Source organism: Radiomyces spectabilis, assembly GCF_025331425.1.
Source record: "Radiomyces spectabilis strain NRRL 2753 chromosome Unknown BYT42scaffold_4, whole genome shotgun sequence".
Classification (NCBI taxonomy): domain Eukaryota; kingdom Fungi; phylum Mucoromycota; class Mucoromycetes; order Mucorales; family Radiomycetaceae; genus Radiomyces; species Radiomyces spectabilis.
The window spans coordinates 253312-276209 of record NW_026251929.1 but is presented as its reverse complement, the minus strand read 5'-3'; the positions used below and the strand labels follow the sequence as shown (position 1 = coordinate 276209).

The window sequence follows — 22898 nt, the reverse complement described above, 5'->3', positions numbered from 1 at the left end:
ATTTGCGTTCTACAGCGACTTGCTTATTCTTGCTTCGGCGGACTGAGTGTTGTATGTACTGGGCGTGCATTGATTTCACTTGAGCGCGCGTAATGATTAACGGTCTTTGTTGAGCAGCTCGGTTCCTGCGACGATGCATTGCTGTTGTTGTTACCACTGAACCAGTGCAGAGGTGATCTTTTTGCATAGGAAGAGTTAATTTGTCGGACACGATGGTTGCTCGCTCGGTGAAGTATAAATGACAGTATAACTGACAGAAAACCAAATTAAATGATGCTACAAAGACGCCAGTCGTATCATCACACCACCTTTCTTCAAAAAGAGCTCTACTCACATTTTTATCTGAACGACGACGATGCTCTGTTTGACCACAGCTGGCGCAAACGGCATCTTGTTGCTGATTATTTCGCCTATTATTTGTGGGAAGTGTTTCTTGGAGAGAAATTTAGGCAATGACGACTTGTAGAGCGCTGATGATCGTTGCCGTGGCAAGATGGGCACAGAGGCATGGTTGAAAGATAAGCAGTCTCTGATAGCTTAGTGTAGCGCAAAATATATTAAGAGGTGCTGATATGATAGCTTAAGTGAAGATCATGCTATTTACAAATCGTTAATTTCCAAAGATTTCAAGTAATTTAGAGAATAAAAGTTTTTCTTTCTTGCTGTTTTTGGGTTGAAAAATGAATTGTGAAATTTGGTTTCCAGTAAGCCTGACAGGTGTCGCGCATTAGTTGGGAAACAAATAGTGTTGATTTATCTATCCATTTATGAGTCATTGGATATCTCGTGTATGAATTATGTTGTTCTTTCTGAGGACCAAAAATTCAAGGACGAAAAAATTGACGAGTCACACCTATTTTTAGGTGTCCGTGAACTCAAGCATAAACCTGCACAAGTCCGTTATCCACTTTATTCTCATGAGTTTATTAGGCGGACTGGTCAATTACTCAGACGACGAAGACCGATCGTCCGACGAAGAAGTCTCCCAACCGCAAGGTAAACAGCGCCATGCCCGAAACGCACCTTACAACTTCAACATCCACTCACTTTCCGTTTTCCAGTCCCTTCCACCTCCACCCAACCATCGACTTTGTCCGCCGAAAAGAAACCCGAAGTACGTCCATCCAGCCACTCAGCCTCCAAAGAGGTAATCGTTTGAAAATCAATCTCCGTGACAACTTTAGTTTGCTCATAATTTTACTCGTTAGACTTTAGGTAGGTTTTCGCCATTGGGAATTACAGAAAGACGCCAAAACACCTGATTAATCCACATCCTTTCTTGTCCCAGCATCATCGGTCGTCAATGAAAAGAAATCCTCGCATGCAGCTGATAACACTTCAATGCCAGCACCAATACCACCGTCTTCCATGTATCGTATTGATATCGATGAATTGGAACGAGCTAGACAGCGCAAAGCATTGTTGAAGGCAAAACCTATCGAAGGTCTCGATAACTGGGGAATACTGCCAGAGCCAGAAGAAGAGTGCGATCCTGACAGAGAAGTAGGAACACTTATCCTCGGCTCGATTGACGTATTGATCCGAATATGTTTAATAGGCACAAATCATGCATTATCTGTCGCTGAGGGCGTCAGGACATCGACTCAACGACCATTTACAGCGGAACAAAGCGTTTCGAAATCCACGTATTTACACCAAACTGGTGGAGTTTGTAGATGTCGATGAATGCGGCAGCAATTTTCCCAAAGACGATTACGATCCGCATGGATTTCCCAAAGAATCGTACATTGACGGACTTTTGGAAGCCCAAGGTCGAGCCGCCGAACAACGCGCCATGGCCCAACAACACCGGTCCAATATCCCTTTTGTCAACAGTTCTACCGTCTCCGCCAGCCCTTCCGTCAAGGATCCCGCGTCTGCCATGGCCGCCGCCATGGCCACCGCTGCCAAAGTCGCGAGCCGGATCGCCAAACCGCCCGTCAACTCGGGACCCGCCTCACCGGCCAAACGTAGCAATAAATGGGATTCCACCGAAATCGAGAAACGCCGGCATCGCCCCTAAAAACCTTGATCCTCTTCTTCCATACACTACACAAAAAAAACTACATCTTTACGCATATGTTCTTTACCGACTTAAAAGTCGGCTGTTTGAAACATTTTATTTGCTAATCATTTCTACAAGAGTTGCGCTATCTTTTCAATAACATTGCGGCTCATGCTTCATATTAAATCCTTTTCATATGCTCTCGATGGCCATTCAGGGGAAAGGGATCTAATTGCTTACTTTATGGTTTGCTAAATTCATGATTAAGACTTTACAGGAAAATCAAGCGAATTATTCTCAGTTACCACAGTAACGTCGTCGGTGATTCAATGTACCTATATTACGGTTTCGACTTTACAAGAGACGCGATGCCACAGCGCCGTCGCCTATTTAGAAATGCATTACAAATTGTCGAGTCTATAGATTAATAAGTTTGCTTCGTCTGTTTGACATTGCTGCAGTAGGTCGTGGAGCGCCCCGTGGATGTCGTGGATAATAGTCAGTCGCACTGTCATGGCAAAAAGAATATTTCGTGTTGGTATAACAACTTGGTTTTTACCATGACCTACGTGGGAGTCGCTGCGAAGGGTATCTCCTTGTCGCTTGATGAAGCACAGCATAAGCTGGCCAAGATGGTCCCATGTCCAGTCAGCTCCATCAATAAATGGTAGTCGGTGATGACGAAAGCGCTGCGTTTTTTTCGCAAATATTACGAATCCACTCAACAAGTTACTAGATGTATATACATGCACAAATACAAATCTAGTGACAAGAGCTTGATCGTCAAGTTCAACAAGGTCGATTACTCCGTCCTACGACATGCCGCCACGAAAAGGTTCTACGCCCAAATTCGGTCGCGTAATATTTGCGGAAAAAAATCACGCGTTCGCCATCACCGACTAACCATATATGGAAGGAGCTGGCTGGACAGAGAGTATCATGGCCAGCTTATGCCAGGCGTCATCAGGCGACATGCGGAGGCAACTTTCGCAGCGATGCTCAGGGGAATCATGGTGAAACTCAAGTTGTTATGCCTAATCCGAATTATTTATCTTGTCTCTTTTGCCATGACAGTGACACTGGTCATCATCCACGACAGACTGCAGTAATATCTAAGACAAAGCCGCAGCTGATTCCTGCGTTGACGCGTCTGTGCTGACGGATGAATAACGCCTGCCATGCCTTCCCCTGAAGTTTATCAATATGAGGATGGTCCTCTTTTTTTCATTACTTTTATCGAATACTCAAACTCAACAGCGTATACGTTCATTGTTTGCCATCGGCTTTCAGGTTCTGAGCTGAGTACGTGATATGTTCACTTGGCCATTTTAATCAAGCAAAGCAAATCAAACTAGTCTATGATAAGTAATTTTCTAATGTGTCATTTTACAAAATGGCCAGCAGTTCAATCTTTGCAGACAAAGGAATCATTAGATAGATGTACATTTCGACTTTGACTTTATGTATACTTTACCTCGAAGATTGTCTTTTGGGGTAGTGTGAACGCCGAATTGACGGCCACTACACGTTTTCCGTGCTTCTTCATTCCAATCGTCGATAATTGCAACTCGGTGTGAACTTTACCGACGCCAACTTGGAACTTGATGACTTGGTCATCGAGTACACCGCTGTTGTCGGTTCTAGCAGTGTGATGTAATCGAACCTACGAAAAAAAAAATGCTCAATCAGTATATGCTGCCTAGTGATGAATTAAAGACACTACTTGATCACTCTCACTGACGGCTCGGCCCTCGCCTTCTGTGATGATGGTGTAGTTGAGGGCCGATATCATCTCCTGCGTTTCTACAAGGTAATAATTCATCAAATCAGATCAAGGTATGATATTTTATCCATCCATCAAGCCCTCACCTCATCTTTGACGTTATACAATGCGTCGATGCGCTCGTATTCCACCATCTTTTCTTCATGTTTCTTTCGTTGTACTTCAATTTTCTGCTGTTTGGCAGTTTTCTCAACGGGTGCGTTTGAAGGTTCGCGTTTTCTGATGTTACTGGACGACATAGTGATTGTAAAAAAAAAGAGGGGGAATGACCCGAGAGCAAACAAGTAAGATAGATAAACAATGGAATAATAAGGACAAACCATCATACGACATGGTCAAGCGGAGGAGGAACGGAAGAATGTTCCCAATGAATAAACAGATGGCAATATGCGATCGAATATGTCGTCAATTTCTGTAGTTATTCGGAAGATCTTAGTAACATCACTTCAAATCACGCTGTAAGCTCAGTCATGATCTTTTCGCAATATTTATCCTTGTAATAAGAGATCCCTATTTTTGCGATTCAAACGACGGTAATAAGAAATATTCATTGGCAGATGTAACGAAAAATTTGCTTTCTTCACCAGCGCATGATTTGTTGTCATTTTCAAATCCTCACGATGACTTTGGGGAAAAAAAATGTATTGCGACTATAATACAAATGGTCATACAGATAACAACTGCAAAATAGATATGTATAATGTATATATGGGAATTATTTGGCTGAAGACGGTCCTGGTGACGAGCCGCTGAGCCATTTCATGGATAACATCAGGTTTCTGCGATCACGAAGACTGATTTTGTCCGAAGAGGGTGATTCTTGCGTTGCCGCTTTGGTGCTACCAGGAACAATCTGATCCGCCGAGGCCCGTCTCTTTCGTTCTTCGGCTTGCGCCACCATAATGGGCGAAAGCGTGTTGAATGTTCCCCGCGACAACGCCATGAACACAAACAGGGAAATGACAATCACCAACTGTGATATAGAGATACGTCGCTCAAACGCAATCTATAAAGTAAACACGTTAGTTATTTGCAAAAATCTACGGATGCAGCTTTTCTTATTTACCTGGTCTGCCATGAGACTCATTTTTGCCGTCAATTCTTTGATATCATTTTCATTTTGAATTTTGAGTTCTTCATACCATTGCTCATAGCGACGTTTCTATCACAGAAAAATAGAGATATCAATGCGTGGGGGGAAGAGAGAATAACCCAATGGGCATCGGACCCCTACCATATTTTCGATTCGGTTACTTGCCGTTTCGTTTAGACGACCCAAGAGAGAAATGAGTTGCTCCTGATGTCGTTTCTCCATATCAGTGAACACATCATTCAACATGCGGTTCTGTTCATCCAGGTAGCGTTGCGACAGCGTAGCATTTTGTTCCAGTACATTGAGTCGCTTCATAATCGTTTTGTAAATCGATTCTTGCGTGGTGCCTTCTTTTGGATTCGGACCCATGATCGGTTTGGGAAAATTGCCAACTCGTCCTTCCACTGTGGCAATGTGATTGCTTGTTTGAGATTCCGAGGAAGGCGTCGCCGTTGTCGCGGTGGAAGAAAACATGGATTCCAGGTATGCGGAACTGATCTCCTCCATTCTTTCCGAATCTGACGGAGTTTGTAAAGGCTCCTCCTGCACAGCTGGCGTCTCGGAAAAGGAAGAAGCACTCGATCCGTGCAATGTGCTACTGCTCGAGTCCATGGTCACCGAAGGGGTTGGATTTTCCGTAGGATTCGTTTCATATTCGTGATCGTTATCCATCGAAGATGGAATAGTGGTGCCTGTCGCTTCTTGCAACGGTGGTCCGGTAGAGTCTTGTGGATGATCGTATCCATCTTGCTTTGTCAACAAAGAATCGGAATCCGATGCAGAGGGAGGTTCAGGCGAGGGAACGATCGGTTCGATGATCACTATTTCTTCTTCTACATCTTCCTCAGTCTGTTCCGTTGGAGGGATCGGAAACTGTTCTGCGGGGTTGGTCACTTGAGGTTGGGGTCGAATGATTTCATCTCGCACTTCAGCCGGCCACAGGTATTCATCTTCCCACGACACCGGTTCATCTCCATCATTCGACAAACCTTGTCGCTCCACCAGATTAAAGTATTCCATCATCGGCATTCCATGGACACGAAGCAAGCTTAGCGGACAATAGTATTCGTGACCATAGTGGGATACGAACTCGATTTTCATGTATTCAAACCATCCTGGACGCTCTTCGACTTTGAATATCTGTGAACATGGCAATGAGCATGACTTGTAATAAAAACCACTTCCTCACCACCTTTTACCTGCAGGTCTCTGGTATTGCGAGCTTGCCACTGACCAAGAAGTTTCCAATCCTTGGTAGGGTACCGATCCGCTACGTAGACGCGAAAGTCTTTGAAGGTGCTGGAGAAGAATTCGAAATTGGCGAGTACAATGGTATCGATGAGAATTTCTTCGCAGAGATTAATAATAATGTATTTATCGGCGGAGCATCTGTTGAGCATGTATTGATCCTTGGACTCGTACAGGATGGATTGAGCGCCCTTGGCTTCCTTGTTGACGGCACGCACGGTGGCGGCGCAGTCAGTGGAAGCGTAATTGAATCGTTCTTTGAGCATCTTGATAGGTACGTCGGCAAACTGCTTCTTCTTTTCCGACCCTGCCGGTGGTTTCTCAAAGGTAGGTTTGCGTCTTTTGGTAGACTTGCTGGGTTCGATGTAGGTGTCTTCGTCGTATGTGTTATCGGGCAAAGGTGAATCATCTTGGCCGTGGCTGGGGCCTTCAAACATGAACCCAAAATCACCCACGAATCCGCCATCCAAAGCATCGATGGTCTGATGCTGCCCTCGTTTTGCAGTGGCTCGACCACCCACTTTCTTTCGAGTGTGACGTCGAGCATTCTCCATTTCCAAGACTTGTTTCTGCCACTCTTCAAAGGACAGCAGGGGTTTGCGTTGGTCGGCCGTGGTACTTCGTCCGCTCAGGTTGAATTTATCATTGCGAAGTGTGAGTTTATTGGGTGCTGAGGTATCGGGTCCTATTGCATTAGGTTGATTGGAGACAAAGACTCGGTGGGTGGGCTGCGTAATGGGGACGATCGCCGGTAGCGTGCCTGCTACGAGTGCGGCTTGGTCGTCTTTGAGGGTGATGAGCTGGTTGGACATTTCCTCGTCCTGCAAAGAAGACGACGACGACGACGAAGGACTTTGTGCTGTCATGCGAGGTATTTCTGTAGCGTCGGGGAACACGGCTGAAAATCCAATGGCATCGTCTTCAGTTGCAGGACAAATGTTCAAGAAGACATCATTGTCCCGAATTTTCAGACACTGTTGTGGTTTAGTTACAGAAGAACAAGTGACGGTAAAGGAAAAAAGCGTGACAATCAGCCATAACTTGTACTGAAGCAAAGTAAGGGAACCCAACCAATGCATAGATGAACTCAAAGTAAAGAAAAAAAAATCTAGTGCGAAATTAAGCACGATCCAGTGAAAGTCTCTCTGTTTGTGTGACACTGCAAAAACAGCCAATCCGCGCCTTTTATTACATGAACGAAAAGCTGATCTGTTTCTTTTGCTCTTTGGTTTAACAAGAGAAAAACCACAGAAACCACAACCACCATTAGTGCTCAAGAGGTCAATTTAAGGTTATCCAGGTGTATGGGTAGACGTTGGGGCTGGGTGCGTCTACGGTAAGTTTCCTCATCCCATCTTAATCCATGCCGTAGGTTCTCAAAACGAGACTGACATGTAGATGCATTCGCTAAGTCCGCGCGTGCGATAAGCATGATAAAATGAAAAATTTGGGGCTTTGTAAAAATCCTTACCTGCCATGGGCTGCGGACAATGACATTTTGTAGAGAGGTATTTTTCGGAAGGGCAATGCGTTAATCCTCCTTTCGATACACCAATATCATTGAAAAAATGAATATGATTTTTCCGTAAATGGATCGTTGTCATGAACATGCGCAAGGCAACATCCGTCTCTCTTTCGTTCACAAAAAAAGATACAATGAGTATTATGATATCATGCTGCACAGCATTTCATCGTATGCGTACCTTCCATAAGATATTCCGCTCTGCTCCAAAAACCTGAATAATCGATCATATTCTTCAGTGCGCATGTATTCCATGGATCCAATCTGTGAAAATAAAGGGTCAGGTAACTCAAACAATGTCGCTTAGAGAAGAGGAGGTATGTATACCTCTAGAGCGGAGCCGAATTGACACCCGTTGTAAGCGGCTCCGTTATCCGTGATAAAAATGAAAAACGTGCTCTCGTCAGTGACAAATTCGTTGTCAAGGACAGCAGAACGAATATGATTGCTGTAAGACACCCATGTGTCATGCAGTGAGGCTTCGGTAGTAGCCATGGTCGCCAGCGCCCATCCTTTTTAAAATGTGATAAAGTTAATGAATTGACTCTAGTGGATGTGGTTGCATGTACATATATATTACCGTGCTGGAGTCGCTGATTTTTCATCCACTGGAATATGTCGTAATCGATGTCACAATGATATTCAACATTTGGTTCTACGCGCCTAAAGATTCAAAGTAAAAAGGCAATTCGATTATACTGTAACCTAACATGGGCAATTTTTGTTTAATCTTTTTCTTACCAATAGTAATCAAAACCTTGTAACAGCGAATGACGATGCATAAAGCCAGTGTAAAATCTGTGGACACGTGTTATTAGTTGACGCACGGTCGATGCATTGCTGCAGAAAAAAAGAAAGCGACCTTGATTTATAGTGAAAATATTGACCTGATTTGGTATGGAAGACCGCCTTCTCGTCGTTTTGCAAAGTATCGAGTGACACTGTTAACTTGGCTTTCTCAGCGTCGTCATACGTCCACAGAGAATCATCGATCGTGCCATAAATAACTTTGGCTTTGGTAGCCGTGGCCATCGCATTCCTGAAGGCGTCGGTGAGAGGTTCAGGGCTCAACACCACGTATGGGTAATGAAATTGATGATTAAATCGCTTTTCAATTTGTAAGATCGTGGACAAAATACCGTCCCGTTCGTGATTTTGTGCTACAACGAGAAAAGTGGCCTTGACAGGAGGACTCACGGGCCGTTGGATACCAAGCATGAGTTCTTGCTGCATAAACATTGCCGCATTGTCTGATACAGAGCGTTGCCACCAAGCATAACCCACTATCCAAAGAAAAGCAACGATGCACGCGGTAGGTAACACGAAGCGTTGCCAGCGCACTGGCGGTCTTGGGTGAACGTCCGATATCACTGTCATGGTGACAAAAGTCAATACATCCGATGTCGCTTGCATGAAAATGCAACCTCCACCATTTTATACAGTTGAGCAGGGAATAAATTAATTAAATTTTTTTATTGCTTTCGAACCAACATTGTCGAATATGCACTGAGCTGCAATAATGGTGCGTGACACCGTTTTGAATGGTCGGGATTTGTGCTTTTTTTTTTGTAGCTGCACGAGAGATGGACGATCTTGCTCTGAATGATGCAGATGTTACTTGTTTTGGCAAAAAGCAGATTACTGGCGGACCAGCGGTGGGAAGAAGATCGAGGGTGGTACGGGAAAAAGATGGAAGATCGTTTCAAGTGGGACCTGCTGCCCATGTTTCCCATCTTTTCATCTACTGATGGCTTCAAAAAACTGCAGCCAATCATGCTGCAAAGGGGATGCAAATTTTTTTCCATAGTTTAACCACCGACACAGTATATAAAGGAAAAGAAGGGCGGCGGGCGTAAAAACTCGATTCCCGTCACCACTCGCCTTCCCTCTTTTGACGCCTTTTTTTTTATCATCATCATCATGAGCTATCAACTTTTCGGTATGGAAAACCCCTTGTTGGACATTCAGTGCACCGCCACTGAAGAGCTCCTCAACAAGTACAGTCTCAAGGCCAACAATGCCATCTTGGCCGATGAATCCCACAAGGCTTTGTAAGTGGATAAAGATTGTAGCAATGGCTATGTTTACTGTTGTATCAGGTATTAACCAGGTGTTTTCTTATAGGTATGATGAGATTATTGAAAAGTTCAACGTCGTGTACGTTGCTGGTGGTGCTACCCAAAACACTATCCGTGGTGCTCAGTACCTGTTGCCTCCCAACTCCACCGTGTACACCGGCTGTGTCTCGGACGATAAGTTTGCCGAGACCATGAAGGCCGCTGCCGCCGCTGACGGTCTTCGTACCGAATACCAAATTACCAAGGAAGCTCCCACCGGTACCTGCGCTGTTTTGATCACTGGTCACCATCGGTAAGTCGAACATACAAACACAAACAAGGACGCATATCGGAAAAAGGACGAAAGAGGGAGCAGGCGCGTGGATGGGAAGAATTATTATTGATGTGTGTTTCACAGTTCGCTCGTTGCCAACTTGGCTGCTGCTGAAAAGTTCAAATACGAATTACTTCGTCAGCCCGAGAACTGGAAGAATGTGGAAAATGCAAAGTACTACTATGTCGGTGCTTTCTTCTTGTCTCACGATGGTGGTTACGAGTCAGCTCTTGCTGTGTCCAAGTATGCCGCTGAGAACAACAAGGTGTTTGCCATGAATTTGAGCGCTCCTTTCTTGGCTCAATTCTTTAAGGACCGTCTTGACAGCGTGATCAAGAACACGGATATCTTGTTCGGTAATGAGGATGAGGCCCGCGTGTACTCCAAGGAAGCCAAGTGGGACACCGACGATGTCAAAGAGATTGCAAAGAAGTTGTCCCAACTCGAGAAGAGCAACAGCCGTCCTCGTATTGTTGTGCTCACTCAGGGTGCTGAGGAAACCGTTGTTGCCGTGGGTGACCAGGCTTACTCTTTCCCTGTGACCAAGGTCGAAGATAAGGATATCGTTGACTGTAACGGTGCTGGTGATGCTTTCTGTGGTGGTTTCATGGGTCTGTATGCTCAAGGTGTCGAAGAAATCCCTCGTCTTGTGAATGCTGGTCACTACCTTGCGCATCTCGTCATCAAGCGTGTCGGTCCTACCTATCCTACCAAGGAAGAAAGAGAAGCTCTTCCCGAATTCTAAGTGACTGGGCCATATTTTTTCTTGATACCATGGCCTGATCCTTCTTTCTTTGTCTCTAATCTACCAAAAATGGTTCAACACCATTGTCATTGTTACGAATGTTTTGCATATATTATCTTTTTTTTAGAGTTTGCATTATCGCTTCTTTCCCCCTCTAAGAATAGCAACTGTACAATAGTTTCAACACCTTTTGTGTCTATAAAAAAATCTTTTTTATCATCATTTTTTTTTTTTTAAAAAAAAAGAGAGAAGCAAGAACAAATTACTTGCAGGCGCGTTATGCGATGCAGATGATTGTAGAAGAACGGATGATCCGTCGGGTGGTGGTGTCAATTTCAGGAACAGTCAATAAAAGAAAATAAAAAAATAAACAGAAAAAATAATTTAAAAAATTGTCGCGGTCGAGAGGTGGTAACTTTTTATACGCGGCCTTCGTAACCGAGATTGGTCAAAATCAAAGAATGTCATGTTCTATCAGCGTCATTATGCATTTTTGAAAAGACCATGGTATCTGTGGGCTATGAATGCTTTGCTTGCATCTCACCGATCGACCCGTGGGCATCGTTTTCCTCTGCCACTTTGCTGCCCACCGTTATCATTACAACACCGTTGTATTCATCCAAAGCCACTTTCCGGAACGATGGACCTTAAAAGGAGGAAAATGAAAATTCAGCGGCAAGCCCATGCTGTGGCCAGCGAACCTCTCATACAGCAATGTCATGGTATTCGCATCGATGGTTTACGATGTCGACGCATGGTCCCCATGGTACCGGAGTGCACTGACGGTAGCGATCGATACTGCCACTTTCATCGTTATACAGCTGTCCAGAAAAGCAATTCCCCTATCATATTGCCAGAGGAACCAATTTCTACGAACACACTCGTCCCTTCCCTGTCAACATCATTACCTCTTCGGGATTGTTGGTCATGTATGCAACCTCTTTTTATAACTCCGCCGTTGTCACCTTACTGAATGAACTTTTTATTGTTTTTAATCCGGTAGTGTGGATAGGCAACCATATTCGGGGGAAAAAGCGCAATTTGATCCAACAGGAAATGGAGCGTCCGATTTCCGATCGTGATGAGGATGGGTACATTTATGCGTACAGTCTTGTCGAGGGACCACGGGCATCGACGACGCGGTTTGCTTATTTTAAAATTGGTCGAAGTACGAATCCACCGTTACGCATGTATCAAGTCTCGAATCGATGCAATTTTGTTCCCCAAGTAATCGAGATCTTTCCAAGATTGTCGAGTACCAAAACCAAGGAAGAGCGATATAAATTACCAAAATGCCCGCTGTCGCATCGGGTGGAGCGATTAATCCATTTAGAGCTGACAAGTATGTTTTCGACTGCAGGGTTTAAATGTGGAGAATGTCGTACATCGCATCGTGAATGGTTCCGTGTAGCGAGACAGTACCATGCCAACGGCAAACCAATGTCCGATGCAGAGTTATGGGAAACTCGAGTCCGACCCGTCATATTAAGGTGGATCCAATTCGGACTGGCCGCTTCCATCGTGCATGTGAATTCCGGAAAAGCCCGATCTTAACACGAATTTCCCGCAGAATTTCGCACTATCGCAATAGAATGAAATAAAACGAAGTCCCACTAGCACATCACGGATTATTTTCTGATTTGTGCTTCGGGAAAAATTGCATCTCAAAAAGGGAACCTTCAGAAATTTCTTTTTTAACAAAAAAAAAAAAGTTTGTAACATGCCTGGCATGTGAATGCGAGACAATACCCCAAGAAAACGACACCAAAAAAATCGCTCTCAATCTCATAGAATGGTCAGGCACCATGGCAAACTGGATACAGTATCGTCAGGTTGAAAGGAATGACTACTCTTCTACTTGATTTTATTTATAGTGAAGAGGGAATGATCATAATATGTATAGAGAATATGCAAGCATTCTAGAATCATTTGCAGAAGATAAAAAAAGAGTATGATGATACAAAAAGGAGAGCGAATCAAGAAAACAAGAGAATACAAAATATGGTATGCAAAAAAAAAAGAAGCATTAGATTAGAATAGCACAAAAAAAAGGAGGTAGAGAAATTGAAATCATGTGCTTTAAGCGGTAGTCTCGGTAACATTCGTGATGGAGATATCGGAGGTTTCGGATGTATCATAGACGGGTGCGGCAGCTGCGACGGGGGATGAGGCGGGTAACGCAGGTGTGAATGCATTTGAAATGCCAGGCGAAACCCCCGAAAGACGATCCTTGACTTCCTGGACCATCAAGGCACGTTCCTTGGTCACGGCTCCCAAGACGGCGGAATTTTCTTGAGCGCGGCGGAGTAAGTAGGGAATCACCTCATCGATCTTTCCGTACGGCAAGTACTTGTAAATGGAGTATCCATTCTTGCCCAGGGTATATGAAATCTGGTCTTGCATACCAAACAACTGACCAAAGTGAACCACGCCTGCACGAGGAAGAACATTGTGACGTTCCATTTCCTCGACAGTCAACAGCACCGAATCACGGTTATGGCTGGCCACCATGAACACGATGGGAGCGGTGGTCGAAGTCAACGTTTCGCCCGTAGTTTCCTGATGTTCGTGCAGTTTTTCCAGCAAAAATCGGACGCCGCCATTGTAAGAGGCGTGGGTATCCTCAAGCGTATCGTGAATGGGGGACGGGTAACCCATCTGTGTAGCACGCTAAAAAAGAGACAGGGAACAAAAAATTTAATTTCCAGTTTCAAAAAGAATCCAAAGATTGTACTAGTTTACCTTGCGCTCCGAAACCATGTAAGCACCGCGGACCAGTTTAGCCGCAAACGTAAAATTATCACGCTTGGCAAGTTCAACATCGCGCTCCAATTTTCCTTGAGCAATCTTCGTATACATTTGATCTAAAGGGAAAAAATAAAGCGAAAAAATCATGAGTCAGACATCACGTTCTGCAAGATCATCCATCAGTTGTTTGAGATACATACATGTGTTGTAAACCGTGGGTGCATGCTTATGATCGTCGCGACGGTTAAATTTGGCTTGAAGGTTCATGGCAACGTGATCAATCGCTTCTTGGAAGTATGATTGCTCAGCGTCCACCATCACGCCAACGTGCTTCTCATGCGCGAGAGAGCACACTTCGTTGAGACGATGCACCATGCGATCGTAAGCGGCGAGCTCGTCTTTGGTGAGCAGGGCTTTCTTTTCATCGTTGGCCGAAGTGGCCCACCAGATGTCGCGACCAGGGCCTTGAAGGTTAAACAGTTTGAAAAATTCGATGCGATCCAGTGTACCGTTGGTATCTTGTAAACGGGCCACCAGCGCCTCACGTTGTGCTTGCTGTGCTTCGGTTAGGGAGGGTGGTAACACCTGATGGATCACGTCGCGCACCGCATTGACATTCACTTTACCCTGACGTTGATGTGTTTCAAAGGATTGTTCCAACCGGTACAAGACTTGATTGATGCGCAAAAGAAGTTCCGGAGGCGCAAACGCAGTCACCTTGATGGCCGCACACGCGTTGGATAAATTGGCCTGTTGACCATCAGCCGCGGTACGTAAACAATTCTTGATCATAGCCACAATCACGTCGGCATTCTGTTCTTGGCGCCAGTATTTGCCGCGAGAAACATCGGCATCCTGGGGAGTGACTTCAGCGTCGTCCAAGTGCAAGTCGGCTTCGACGCTAAGATCGAGGATACAATTGATACCGGATTGCGCCAGACGTTCCATGGATGCTACACATTCTTCGGGAGTTTCACCGCCGCAAAACTGGCGAAAAAAGGTGTTTTTGACGAACCAATAGACGGGTTCGGTGAGATGCAAGGATTCCGCCAACTTGATGATGTGGGGCGCAGCATCGACAATCCATGAATAGCTGCACAGCTTGTACACAAACAGTGCCAACACGAGTTCTTCCGTCGACTTGGCTTGCAATGCTGCGCGATTATCGTCATCCATCAGTTCTGACATGGTCGCGGAAGGTGACGATACACTGAAAGCAGAAATGGGAGCACTCGCTTCGGCTTCAACAGTGGACACACCGAATCGATGACCCTTGGATTGTTGGCTGTACAGATAACCCAACGAAGCAGAAGTCAAAGCCAAGCTCAAAGAGATGGTCTTGACAGGGAATCTAGATCGTGGAGCGGAGGAGCCGACTGCTCCTGCAGCTGATGATGATGCTGATGCGGCGGCTTTGGAGGTGGTGATGGGTCGTGTCAACTGAGCATATCGCAAGAAAGCAGCGGATGAAGGCTTGGATGCTACGGAGGAGTGGCGCAGATAGTGTTGGAAGACAGAAGCAGTAGAAGGACGGGGGAAGAAATGGCGTTGCATACCAAGTTTTTTCTTTTGGGAATTAGATTTTCTTTTGGATCAATTCAAAACAATAGGATTGTAGTGGTGATGAAATAACCAATGGGTGGGAGCAGTAACGGTGACGAGAAGAGATTGGATTTGGGTAATGGAGTTTTCTAATCAAACGGATGATGGAAATAAGTTTGATGTGGTTTGTTTTCCCTAAAATCGTTGGTTGAAAGTGTTGAAAGATGTAAACCCAAGAATAGCGGGAGCGGCCTTGATGTTCAGAAACCACGACGTATATATATTTTTCATGGATAAATGATTAGATTCTTCATGTACTAGAAGTGACGGGCAACAGTGAAAATTTTTCGCAATTGGGCCAGCAAACAAGCGCAAGAGGGGGGAAGTTCCCAAAAGTGATCTTCTCCCCCAAGACAGGACGATATGGCTAAATTTGGCAACTTTCGCACGAGAGAACCAATCAGAATCTGTCTGACCCCCAAAAAAAGTTTGGTGTTTGACAGCCCATTGCCATGCATACAAAAAGATAAGGTTCAGTTTTCGTTGTATTTCTCCGTGCCAACCCGCACTGCAACCAAAAAAAAAAAAAAGGAAAGCTTTAGCGCCAAAATAATAACAACTCAGAGATTATTTGATTTTCTCTAGTCGATTTGATCACAGAACCAAAAATCCATCTTCTCTATTTTTGCCGAAGCTTATTCCATTATTTGGAGTGTGTCTGATGGGTAAATTGTTTTACACAAATTTCATGCTGTCTCCCGGAACCGTTTCCAGTCATCTGATACGGGCTTTTTTTTCCTTTTTTTGCCTATCCTGCTTAATTTCGCTTTTTGGGAACGGGTTGACCAATCAGCAATCAATCAATGAACGACTTGAGAGCATCCACTGAGTAGTTGAGTCAAATCATCGTCATTTTTATTCTGGTTGACCGTTTTGGGTCTTCTAGACCGATCAACACAATCATAATGATTACCATTTTGCGGCTTTCTCATGATGATCTTTTTTCCTTTCTCTTTTCAAAAAGGAACAATGTACGTACGGATATCCTGATAAAATATGAGCCTGTCATGACTTCATTTTCGGATTTCCCCACTTTCCGGAAACAGAAAATTTTGGAATGGAGCAGAAATATTCAAGCACCTTCCTTGATTTGTGCGGAGAAGAGCCCCTCCGCCAAGTGGGGAAGGTTCACCCCTCGTTCGAACCCAGCCAAACCGTTCCTCGGTTCTTCTATTTTAGGAAATACCAACCAAGATTGGGCCCACCACTGCTCCACAATTTTTTTTCTTCTTTACCATTGAAAGGATCCGATAGGCTTACACTTTTATCTTTAACGTATAACATTTGGCCTGATTTTCTTTCTTTTTTTTCTTTCCCTTTGTAGACTTTGACCGTTACAATAACTTGACAAAAATAAAACGACCCATATATCTTGATAATTGATGAAGTGATTTGTTGTGGTAATACATGGAAATAATTCGGACAAAATAGAATTTTTTTCTCTATTTTTAATAGATCTGCATAAAAAGAAGGTTTCTGTGTCACTTTTTTTTTTGTCACCAAATCAAAACATCAGCGTTGAGAGGGTCAGTGTGAGGATGTCGCAAACCCACCAATGACGCGCTTTTCTCTAGATGCCATGCGTCTCCATAGTGACCGCTTTTCATCTGCAGGGTTTCCAACCATGTCGCATCTGCTTGTTCGCGCATATGATAGTACTTTATCATTTTCCGTCTCGCAGCGGCAGCTTCCAATTTAGCTTTTGTTTTCATCACGGTTTGCTCGTTTTGCTGCTGCAATTGCGCAGACAGTAATGATTTGCCTGGGACGTGCGGTCGTGCGGCAGAAGTGTTTGTTGCTGTTGTCGTCTTGGTGAACACGATGGGATCATATGACTCGGGCCAATGAGCGCGTCGTTTCCTGCTGAGAAATTCCGGGTTCACAGGAGGAATGCTTTCCTTGTTTAATGACAATTTGTTTGAATGGGTTGAACAGCATTCTTTCTTGTTGATTTCTTGTTAGCCATTTAAAAAAAAAATACAAATGACCCGTCAGTCGTCACAGTATCTTCAAAAAAAAAGCATGGGTCGAATAGCCAACCTTGATTTCCACTAGACGGTGTCACTCCCACTGCAGTGCGTGGGCAGAAAGGATCGTCGGTCGTAGTTTTTGGTGGATTGGGTGGTGGCTTACTCAGCACTTTTTTCAACGTGGATAAAAGCGACGATCGCTTCGACTTTGACTTGCCATCTTTCAAATGGCGAGACGTCTCTTTATCCCTTTTTTGACGGAGCTGATGAAGCGATGAATTTGTTGATCGACTCGGTGATTTGGATGCATCGAGTGGATCTACATGTCGCCATGTCTCCGACGAGTGACTTGAGAATTTGCAAGGTCAAAAAAATATGTCTCGGTGAGTATCGGCCTCCCATTCCGTAATGTATCTATCACTTGTATCTTTTGTTTTTTCTCATGGCTGGTTTCTCTTTTCCCTTTCTTTTAAGTTAGTACCTAAATACGGCGGCATGTTCAGGTGTAGCATGTATGGGCGATCGTGTGTGATATGATTTGGATTTGATGGCAAGTGACTTCCATAGTTCCGATACCATGGATAACAAGGAAGCGAATAAATTAAAAAATATTCTGGATAAATAATTTCAAAATCGGGTCAGGCAGAAGAACAAGAAGAAACGAATGACAGAAAAGAAGCAATAAAAAAATGGGTTCTTGGCTAAGCTGGAATTCACTTTATCAATCGCTTTAAGACAGAAAAAAAAGTACGGAATCACTCCGAATCACACGCTGCTTCAGATGAGAAGGAAAAATCACAGGTAGCACATTTCCACATTGTTCTTTTTTCTTATCTAACGAAAATAAAAAAAAATAAGGAAAAAGAATAAAAGAAAGCACTAAATACAGGTTATCTTTGCATGTTACAAGATGATACTTTGTCATTGGTGCTTTCAAGGATTCACTAATCCATCAAAATGCTTCTATTTATTTGTTTACCTATTATTGGACCCGCTCAATGAACCGTGCTGTGATTTCTTCCCGCACTTGCGTGCTGTGTGAAAGCACGCAACTGTTCTGTAAGTGGTTACCTAATTCGACCGATATAAACAGATACCATATCGAGCCAACTCGTTGTTTGAAAAGGATATTTGTACCACACTGTTGTAATTTGACAATGTTGCACCATCTGAAAAGCGGCTTGTCTTCAATAAAATGCCAACCATTGAAAGGGAAAACCAGCCAACTCACTCTTTTTATACAAAAGTTAGTGCCATCTCTGTTCCGCTTTTATTTTACTTTTTTTTTTTTTTTTTTTTTTTTTTTTTTTTTTTTTTTTTGCTTCCGGCTATGTACATATTCTCACAAAAAATTAAAATATAGTTTTGATGTACTGTATGAGCGATTCTGTCTTATCGATCGTCCGTTTCAAGGCTACTTTTACTTGAGGGGACAGGTGGGTCGGATAGTTTGATCCCGATTACGGTCTCAGCGGAAGGCATGTAAGCTGCATTGATTCCCGCTATCAGCGGTGGTACGGGCGGTTTCTCTTGACCATTGACTTTTTGCTGAGCCAATTGGATGGCTTCGGTACGAGCCATTTTCCCCCGGAATAAGAATGATAGGATCATGATCAGGCCTGCCACCGCCGCTTGGAAGATCAAGGCATTGTACATTGTATTGGGCGGGTTTCCCTGCGGATCGCGGACCGCGTCCATGATCAGCAGAGCCAAAAAACCAAAGATTTGCGCGCCTTGCCATAAGATAGAACTGGTGGTTGCTTCTGCCACAGGATACGTTGCTAGCACAAACATCAAATTACTCTCCACGTCATGATATGCATCATACTTTGCAAATTAATCACTTACTTTCACTGCCGAGTTCCATGACTACAGGAATAAGGAATGCCAAGAAAAATTGGTTCATAATCATCACAAATAGAATTGCCGCATACGAATCTTTGCGAACTGTGCATAACAAGAAAGTGAGTGTGTGCAAATGGAAAGCATGGTATGCCTTTTTTGCTTACTAATAAAGATAAAGCCAAGATCCGTGACAAGCACCATTGGTGAAATAAGACGCAAGAACAACTTATGCTGTTTGGTCATGTCCAACACAGGACCCGCCACCGCTGTACATCACAAATAAATGGTGAGCCCCAAAGCAACAACAATCACAATAGTAACAGTAAGTAGGACACTTACAACATCCTAAAGTGCCTGCAAAAAAAGCAATGGCATTTAATTGACCGGCTTGAGCATCGGAGTAACCATACGGCGCCACCACTTGAGTGAATATTGTGCCAAACGCAATACTGAGGCCGACATTGAACCCATGAATAAGAAACAGAATCCAGAAATTGTAATTTCGACTGAGGATGCACAATCCTTCGATAAAAGCCGGTTTCTTGTGATCTTGTACTCTCGACGGCGGTGTGGGCGGTTGCGCAGGCATAAATAATAATGGGACAAAAGCAACCGCTGCAATGATCAACACAATGTAAAGCTAACATGGTGTCCAATCAGCTTGTTGAATTTATTTGCTGTGTTTCTCTTATGCGTGACTTACCACCATGGGAATCTTCGTTGGCGTGGTAGCCACCACGGGTATCATGAACATGACCAGAATGGCACCATAATTGGAGGCTGTTTGTTGTTTTACGAAAAAGAAGTGTCAATAGCAGACAAAATGACGTTTGGCATCAGGCATTTAACTTACCAACAAACATGCCCGCCGTGGCCCGCATATTTTCCGTAAACCACGTAGACGCAAACTAAACAGAGGAGAAAATGAATGACATCCATTTCATTGAATGGTATTCTGAAACACTTACCATGGTCATGATGTTGAGCGCCAACGGTGCGGCGAGTGATCCAATGATTTGGCCCAGCATAATAAACGCGAATGAAGGTGGATTGATTTTCACCGCAACACATCGTATGGCCGCGCCCAATGTATTGAGAAACCCGGCTACAATAAGCTATTATAGACTAATTAATATTTTCTTCTCATTGGAACAAAAGCCCTCATTTGCAAGACTTACCGATCGTTTGACACCTAGTCGTTCAAAGATCCAGCCGGTGAAAAAGCTGAGAAAGACGTAGGCCAATCCCTGGACATTGGCGAGCCAATTGACAGCTGTGAGTGATACGCCCAGGAATTGGCCAGTTAACGAGGGTATGACGCTAAATGTGAACTGAAAGACGGAAACGGCAATGCGGAGAAGGACAAGCAGAAAAAGGGCCAGCCACGCTTGAGGGTACGTTCTAGGTGTAAAAGTTTTGTGATCCACAACAGACCCATTATTAACGGATTCTGATACGTCGGTACTACTGCTGGTGCTAATGCTTCCTCGTCGTCTCCAATAAGAGTGAGGGAACCCAAATTTGTTCCTCTTTTCGGAGGGATAAGGTGGCGTCGGAGGTGGTAACGTCATGATACTGACGAAGAAATAGCAAAAACCTCAAAAAAAACGTGTATGTATCAATAATAAGACGTGCAGAATAGAAAAGTAATAAAGATTTTCAAGGAATGCACGGTCTGAATTTTTATTTTATACTAACCGTTCTCGGTGCATAGCATCAAATAAACGTCGATCTCCTCCTAATCGACCTGGTTGTCGTAGCAATTCTGCATTGGACCATACTAAAATAGCTACGGTGGCATTTATCATTGTGGTCTAGGATCATCCCTCATTTCGGATGCATGCACTGTACGTTTATCGATCCCATCTATCTTTTTCATCTATCAACTATTTTTTCGTTCGCTTTTTTTCATCATCTTGCTTATCCGCTCACGATCGTCATTCCTTAGTATCGTTTAAATATGCGTTTCCCCAAATAAAGAAAGAAACATCATTGGCAATTTCTGATCCATGGTTGGATCGGTGAAAGAACAAACAAAAAGGGCACTCTCAAGAATGCACCAATCACTGTAAAAGTTTAAAAAATTTCATTTTCTCGTTTTTCACCTCGGACAATAGAGAGTTGCAGGTCATGTGGTCGGTGTCCCTTAGTCTTGTATTTTGTATAAACCACTTTTTTGGGTGTCTGTGTGTTGTGATTTATTGCGTTTTCTCTTTGGACGGGGTGATTTCTTTGGTACCCCATGTGGAAAGCCATACGATGCTAAACACCAAGAAACCTACAATCATGCTACCAACCGACGCGTAATAGGGATAGGCCGCGATAAGGAAGCGGGGATACTCGTTGTGTCTAAATGGGCGAATGGCCACCACATCTTCCGCCAGCAAATACGAAAGTCCGGCGCGTTTGTAATTGACTCGCAGCGTAAACACACCGTACACATCAGGTAACTGAACATGAGCCATGAATCGTCCAAAATGATGATGCTTTTCCACATGCAATTGTTTCATGGTTGTGCGAATATAAGGATCCAACATGATCACTTCCAACTGAATGTCATCCGCCTTGAAAGGAGCCCATTGTCTGTTCTTGTACTCGGAGACTTCCAAGATGTAATCCTGTTTTGGTCATTTCCATGAACAATAAGTTACGTGGCGATCTCTGTCCAAAGTAGGATGAAATGTGAGAGCAATAACTTACCATGTGATCCTTAACTCTGTACCATTCGGGTTGCTTCGTTTCGTTGACTCGATGGTGGCGATGGGAAACGAGTTTAAGTACGCTCTTTTCTTGAAATGTCCATTCAACGAGCTGCGAGATAAATGCTGCGTTTCCCGACACCCTAAAAAAATTGTTAGTTACTGTTTCCAGTATTGACGGAGGGAGGGGGGAGGACGATGGATGCTTTACTTTTCATGCGATTTGGAACTCTTTGCAGGAGATGATTCATACAATCTAAGTACTGAGTGAGGATAACGTACGATCAAGATAATCAGTCGCGAATAGAACTTACTCGTCGGAAAACAAAGCTAATGATCCTGCAAATGTTGCGCGAGCTGAATTTCTGGCTTGCAATGACGCCACCAGGTCGATCTGTTCATGCTTGGCGCCTTCGCGGTACGAGTCAGCGCTAAAAGCGTCGGGGCCGGTGGTCAAAACACGATTTAAGAGAGGAGTAGGACCGACGAAAAGACCGATGCCCTTGTACAAGACTGGTCCACGGACGCTGTCCGACTCAATGATGGTGTTGGGCGCAACAATATCGTCGGCGGCGATGATATCGTGGGGTAAAGCATTGTGATCAAACACCTTGTTATTGCCATGATCATATTCTACATCAAACTCGCTAGCCAAGTCTTTGACGGCACGACTCGCGTCCTCATCCACGGCGACTAAAAGATTACCGCCATCATTGACAAATTTAACAAGCTGAATGTTGCCGATACCACCATGTTGACTGAGAACTTTGTCAAAGAAAGTGAGTCAGAAAATTGCGTGATCGGAAGAACAGAGAGTTAGTAAGGTAGTTACTTTCTGCTTTCGGTGCAAAGTGAATAATATGGTTGTAAAGACGTTCGCCAAAGTAGTATAATGTGGCATCAGCCTCGGAAGCAGTCTTGAATACGAGTTTATAATCACGATCTAAAGTGGTCACGGAAAGTGTTTAGATTCTGAAATAGCCATGATGATGACGGTAGGCCCTTCTTTTATAGTGGCGTCGCGTACCTGTTAAGGATTGCCAGAAGCGTGAATAAGTCGCTTTCTGTGCAAGGTCGTCGAGCAAGACAAGCACTTTATTGCCTGTGACCGAATGGGCCTGAACGGGCGCCAGCAAGGCAAGTATATACGCGCAAAGGAGCACCAGCAACGAATGGAGCTTCATCGGTGCAATATAAAACAAAAAGATAAGAGGCGGCTCGTGTTCTATGCAATCAACAACCGCTCG

The 22898-nt window shown here is 44.1% G+C and overlaps 10 protein-coding genes across 10 annotated transcripts; 3 read left to right on the top strand and 7 right to left on the bottom strand.

Moving 5' to 3' along the window:
- The first annotated feature begins 721 nt into the window (after positions 1 to 721).
- On the top strand, positions 722 to 2218 carry BYT42DRAFT_562022 (HCNGP-like protein-domain-containing protein). The gene is made up of 5 exons (XM_051567423.1): positions 722 to 996; positions 1062 to 1147; positions 1178 to 1184; positions 1289 to 1503; positions 1559 to 2218. The coding sequence occupies exons 1-5, from the start codon at positions 918 to 920 to the stop codon at positions 2021 to 2023; spliced, it is 852 nt and encodes a 283-aa protein (XP_051424980.1). The 5' UTR covers positions 722 to 917; the 3' UTR covers positions 2024 to 2218.
- Positions 2219 to 3391: 1173 nt separating this feature from the next.
- On the bottom strand, positions 3392 to 4027 carry BYT42DRAFT_612005 (uncharacterized protein; the record flags this gene model as incomplete). The annotated part of the gene is made up of 4 exons (XM_051571575.1): positions 3392 to 3415; positions 3480 to 3668; positions 3729 to 3800; positions 3875 to 4027. 4 exons carry the CDS (start codon positions 4025 to 4027, stop codon positions 3392 to 3394), a joined length of 438 nt encoding a protein of 145 aa, XP_051424979.1.
- A 375-nt stretch (positions 4028 to 4402) lies between these two features.
- Positions 4403 to 7241, bottom strand: BYT42DRAFT_562018 (UNC-like C-terminal-domain-containing protein). The gene is made up of 4 exons (XM_051567422.1): positions 6081 to 7241; positions 5023 to 6021; positions 4855 to 4950; positions 4403 to 4794 (listed from the first exon to the last, which is right to left on the bottom strand). Exons 1-4 carry the CDS (start codon positions 7206 to 7208, stop codon positions 4504 to 4506), a joined length of 2514 nt encoding a protein of 837 aa, XP_051424978.1. The 5' UTR covers positions 7209 to 7241; the 3' UTR covers positions 4403 to 4503.
- Positions 7242 to 7286: 45 nt separating this feature from the next.
- Positions 7287 to 8869, bottom strand: BYT42DRAFT_529223 (nucleotide-diphospho-sugar transferase; the record flags this gene model as incomplete). The annotated part of the gene is made up of 7 exons (XM_051565386.1): positions 7287 to 7536; positions 7601 to 7761; positions 7833 to 7915; positions 7979 to 8163; positions 8232 to 8314; positions 8393 to 8491; positions 8601 to 8869. The coding sequence occupies 7 exons, from the start codon at positions 8867 to 8869 to the stop codon at positions 7403 to 7405; spliced, it is 1014 nt and encodes a 337-aa protein (XP_051424977.1). The 3' UTR covers positions 7287 to 7402.
- Positions 8870 to 9515: 646 nt separating this feature from the next.
- BYT42DRAFT_562014 (Ribokinase-like protein) lies at positions 9516 to 11126 on the top strand. Its single transcript, XM_051567421.1, has 3 exons — positions 9516 to 9702; positions 9776 to 10021; positions 10127 to 11126. Exons 1-3 carry the CDS (start codon positions 9572 to 9574, stop codon positions 10785 to 10787), a joined length of 1038 nt encoding a protein of 345 aa, XP_051424976.1. The 5' UTR covers positions 9516 to 9571; the 3' UTR covers positions 10788 to 11126.
- Positions 11127 to 11187: 61 nt separating this feature from the next.
- On the top strand, positions 11188 to 12453 carry BYT42DRAFT_511733 (uncharacterized protein). Its single transcript, XM_051565162.1, has 2 exons — positions 11188 to 11716; positions 11791 to 12453. The coding sequence occupies exons 1-2, from the start codon at positions 11254 to 11256 to the stop codon at positions 12339 to 12341; spliced, it is 1014 nt and encodes a 337-aa protein (XP_051424975.1). The 5' UTR covers positions 11188 to 11253; the 3' UTR covers positions 12342 to 12453.
- A 161-nt stretch (positions 12454 to 12614) lies between these two features.
- On the bottom strand, positions 12615 to 15393 carry BYT42DRAFT_603386 (FAD-linked oxidoreductase-like protein). The gene is made up of 3 exons (XM_051571078.1): positions 13736 to 15393; positions 13530 to 13651; positions 12615 to 13457 (listed from the first exon to the last, which is right to left on the bottom strand). Exons 1-3 carry the CDS (start codon positions 15087 to 15089, stop codon positions 12867 to 12869), a joined length of 2067 nt encoding a protein of 688 aa, XP_051424974.1. The 5' UTR covers positions 15090 to 15393; the 3' UTR covers positions 12615 to 12866.
- Positions 15394 to 16505: 1112 nt separating this feature from the next.
- Positions 16506 to 17823, bottom strand: BYT42DRAFT_255694 (uncharacterized protein). Its single transcript, XM_051562727.1, has 3 exons — positions 17589 to 17823; positions 17178 to 17455; positions 16506 to 17091 (listed from the first exon to the last, which is right to left on the bottom strand). Exons 1-3 carry the CDS (start codon positions 17684 to 17686, stop codon positions 16634 to 16636), a joined length of 834 nt encoding a protein of 277 aa, XP_051424973.1. The 5' UTR covers positions 17687 to 17823; the 3' UTR covers positions 16506 to 16633.
- A 676-nt stretch (positions 17824 to 18499) lies between these two features.
- Positions 18500 to 20561, bottom strand: BYT42DRAFT_632494 (uncharacterized protein; the record flags this gene model as incomplete). Its single annotated transcript, XM_051572465.1, has 5 exons — positions 20079 to 20561; positions 19710 to 19732; positions 19292 to 19592; positions 19066 to 19218; positions 18500 to 18888 (listed from the first exon to the last, which is right to left on the bottom strand). The coding sequence occupies exons 1-5, from the start codon at positions 20521 to 20523 to the stop codon at positions 18500 to 18502; spliced, it is 1311 nt and encodes a 436-aa protein (XP_051424972.1). The 5' UTR covers positions 20524 to 20561.
- A 290-nt stretch (positions 20562 to 20851) lies between these two features.
- BYT42DRAFT_603384 (Dolichyl-diphosphooligosaccharide--protein glycosyltransferase subunit WBP1) lies at positions 20852 to 22874 on the bottom strand. The gene is made up of 6 exons (XM_051571077.1): positions 22679 to 22874; positions 22484 to 22594; positions 21966 to 22416; positions 21863 to 21907; positions 21653 to 21794; positions 20852 to 21570 (listed from the first exon to the last, which is right to left on the bottom strand). Exons 1-6 carry the CDS (start codon positions 22833 to 22835, stop codon positions 21151 to 21153), a joined length of 1326 nt encoding a protein of 441 aa, XP_051424971.1. The 5' UTR covers positions 22836 to 22874; the 3' UTR covers positions 20852 to 21150.
- Between the last annotated feature and the right edge of the window lie 24 nt (positions 22875 to 22898).

Excerpts from the sequence above, each read along its gene's own strand:
- BYT42DRAFT_255694 (XM_051562727.1), bottom strand. The coding sequence starts at position 17,686 with ATGGTATCGGAACTATGGAAGTCACTTGCCATCAAATCCAAATCATAT. Across the intron at positions 17,456-17,588 it reads GAACATGCCGCCGTATTTAG|TCACTCGTCGGAGACATGGC; the intron begins GTACTAACTTAA and ends CAAATTCTCAAG. Across the intron at positions 17,092-17,177 it reads ACCGTCTAGTGGAAATCAAG|AAATCAACAAGAAAGAATGC; the intron begins GTTGGCTATTCG and ends ATGGCTAACAAG.
- BYT42DRAFT_562022 (XM_051567423.1), top strand. The coding sequence starts at position 918 with ATGAGTTTATTAGGCGGACTGGTCAATTACTCAGACGACGAAGACCGA. Across the intron at positions 997-1,061 it reads AGAAGTCTCCCAACCGCAAG|TCCCTTCCACCTCCACCCAA; the intron begins GTAAACAGCGCC and ends TCCGTTTTCCAG. Across the intron at positions 1,504-1,558 it reads AGTGCGATCCTGACAGAGAA|GCACAAATCATGCATTATCT; the intron begins GTAGGAACACTT and ends TATGTTTAATAG.
- BYT42DRAFT_562018 (XM_051567422.1), bottom strand. The coding sequence starts at position 7,208 with ATGCATTGGTTGGGTTCCCTTACTTTGCTTCAGTACAAGTTATGGCTG. Across the intron at positions 4,951-5,022 it reads GTAACCGAATCGAAAATATG|AAACGTCGCTATGAGCAATG; the intron begins GTAGGGGTCCGA and ends TTTCTGTGATAG. Across the intron at positions 4,795-4,854 it reads TGAGTCTCATGGCAGACCAG|ATTGCGTTTGAGCGACGTAT; the intron begins GTAAATAAGAAA and ends TTTACTTTATAG.
- BYT42DRAFT_511733 (XM_051565162.1), top strand. The coding sequence starts at position 11,254 with ATGTTCTATCAGCGTCATTATGCATTTTTGAAAAGACCATGGTATCTG. Across the intron at positions 11,717-11,790 it reads TCTTCGGGATTGTTGGTCAT|TGTGGATAGGCAACCATATT; the intron begins GTATGCAACCTC and ends TTAATCCGGTAG.
- BYT42DRAFT_603386 (XM_051571078.1), bottom strand. The coding sequence starts at position 15,089 with ATGCAACGCCATTTCTTCCCCCGTCCTTCTACTGCTTCTGTCTTCCAA. Across the intron at positions 13,652-13,735 it reads ACCCACGGTTTACAACACAT|ATCAAATGTATACGAAGATT; the intron begins GTATGTATCTCA and ends TTTTCCCTTTAG. Across the intron at positions 13,458-13,529 it reads ACATGGTTTCGGAGCGCAAG|CGTGCTACACAGATGGGTTA; the intron begins GTAAACTAGTAC and ends TCTCTTTTTTAG.
- BYT42DRAFT_562014 (XM_051567421.1), top strand. The coding sequence starts at position 9,572 with ATGAGCTATCAACTTTTCGGTATGGAAAACCCCTTGTTGGACATTCAG. Across the intron at positions 9,703-9,775 it reads GATGAATCCCACAAGGCTTT|GTATGATGAGATTATTGAAA; the intron begins GTAAGTGGATAA and ends GTTTTCTTATAG. Across the intron at positions 10,022-10,126 it reads TTGATCACTGGTCACCATCG|TTCGCTCGTTGCCAACTTGG; the intron begins GTAAGTCGAACA and ends TGTGTTTCACAG.
- BYT42DRAFT_603384 (XM_051571077.1), bottom strand. The coding sequence starts at position 22,835 with ATGAAGCTCCATTCGTTGCTGGTGCTCCTTTGCGCGTATATACTTGCC. Across the intron at positions 22,595-22,678 it reads CTTCTGGCAATCCTTAACAG|ATCGTGATTATAAACTCGTA; the intron begins GTACGCGACGCC and ends TGACCACTTTAG. Across the intron at positions 21,571-21,652 it reads ACAGAGTTAAGGATCACATG|GATTACATCTTGGAAGTCTC; the intron begins GTAAGTTATTGC and ends TGACCAAAACAG.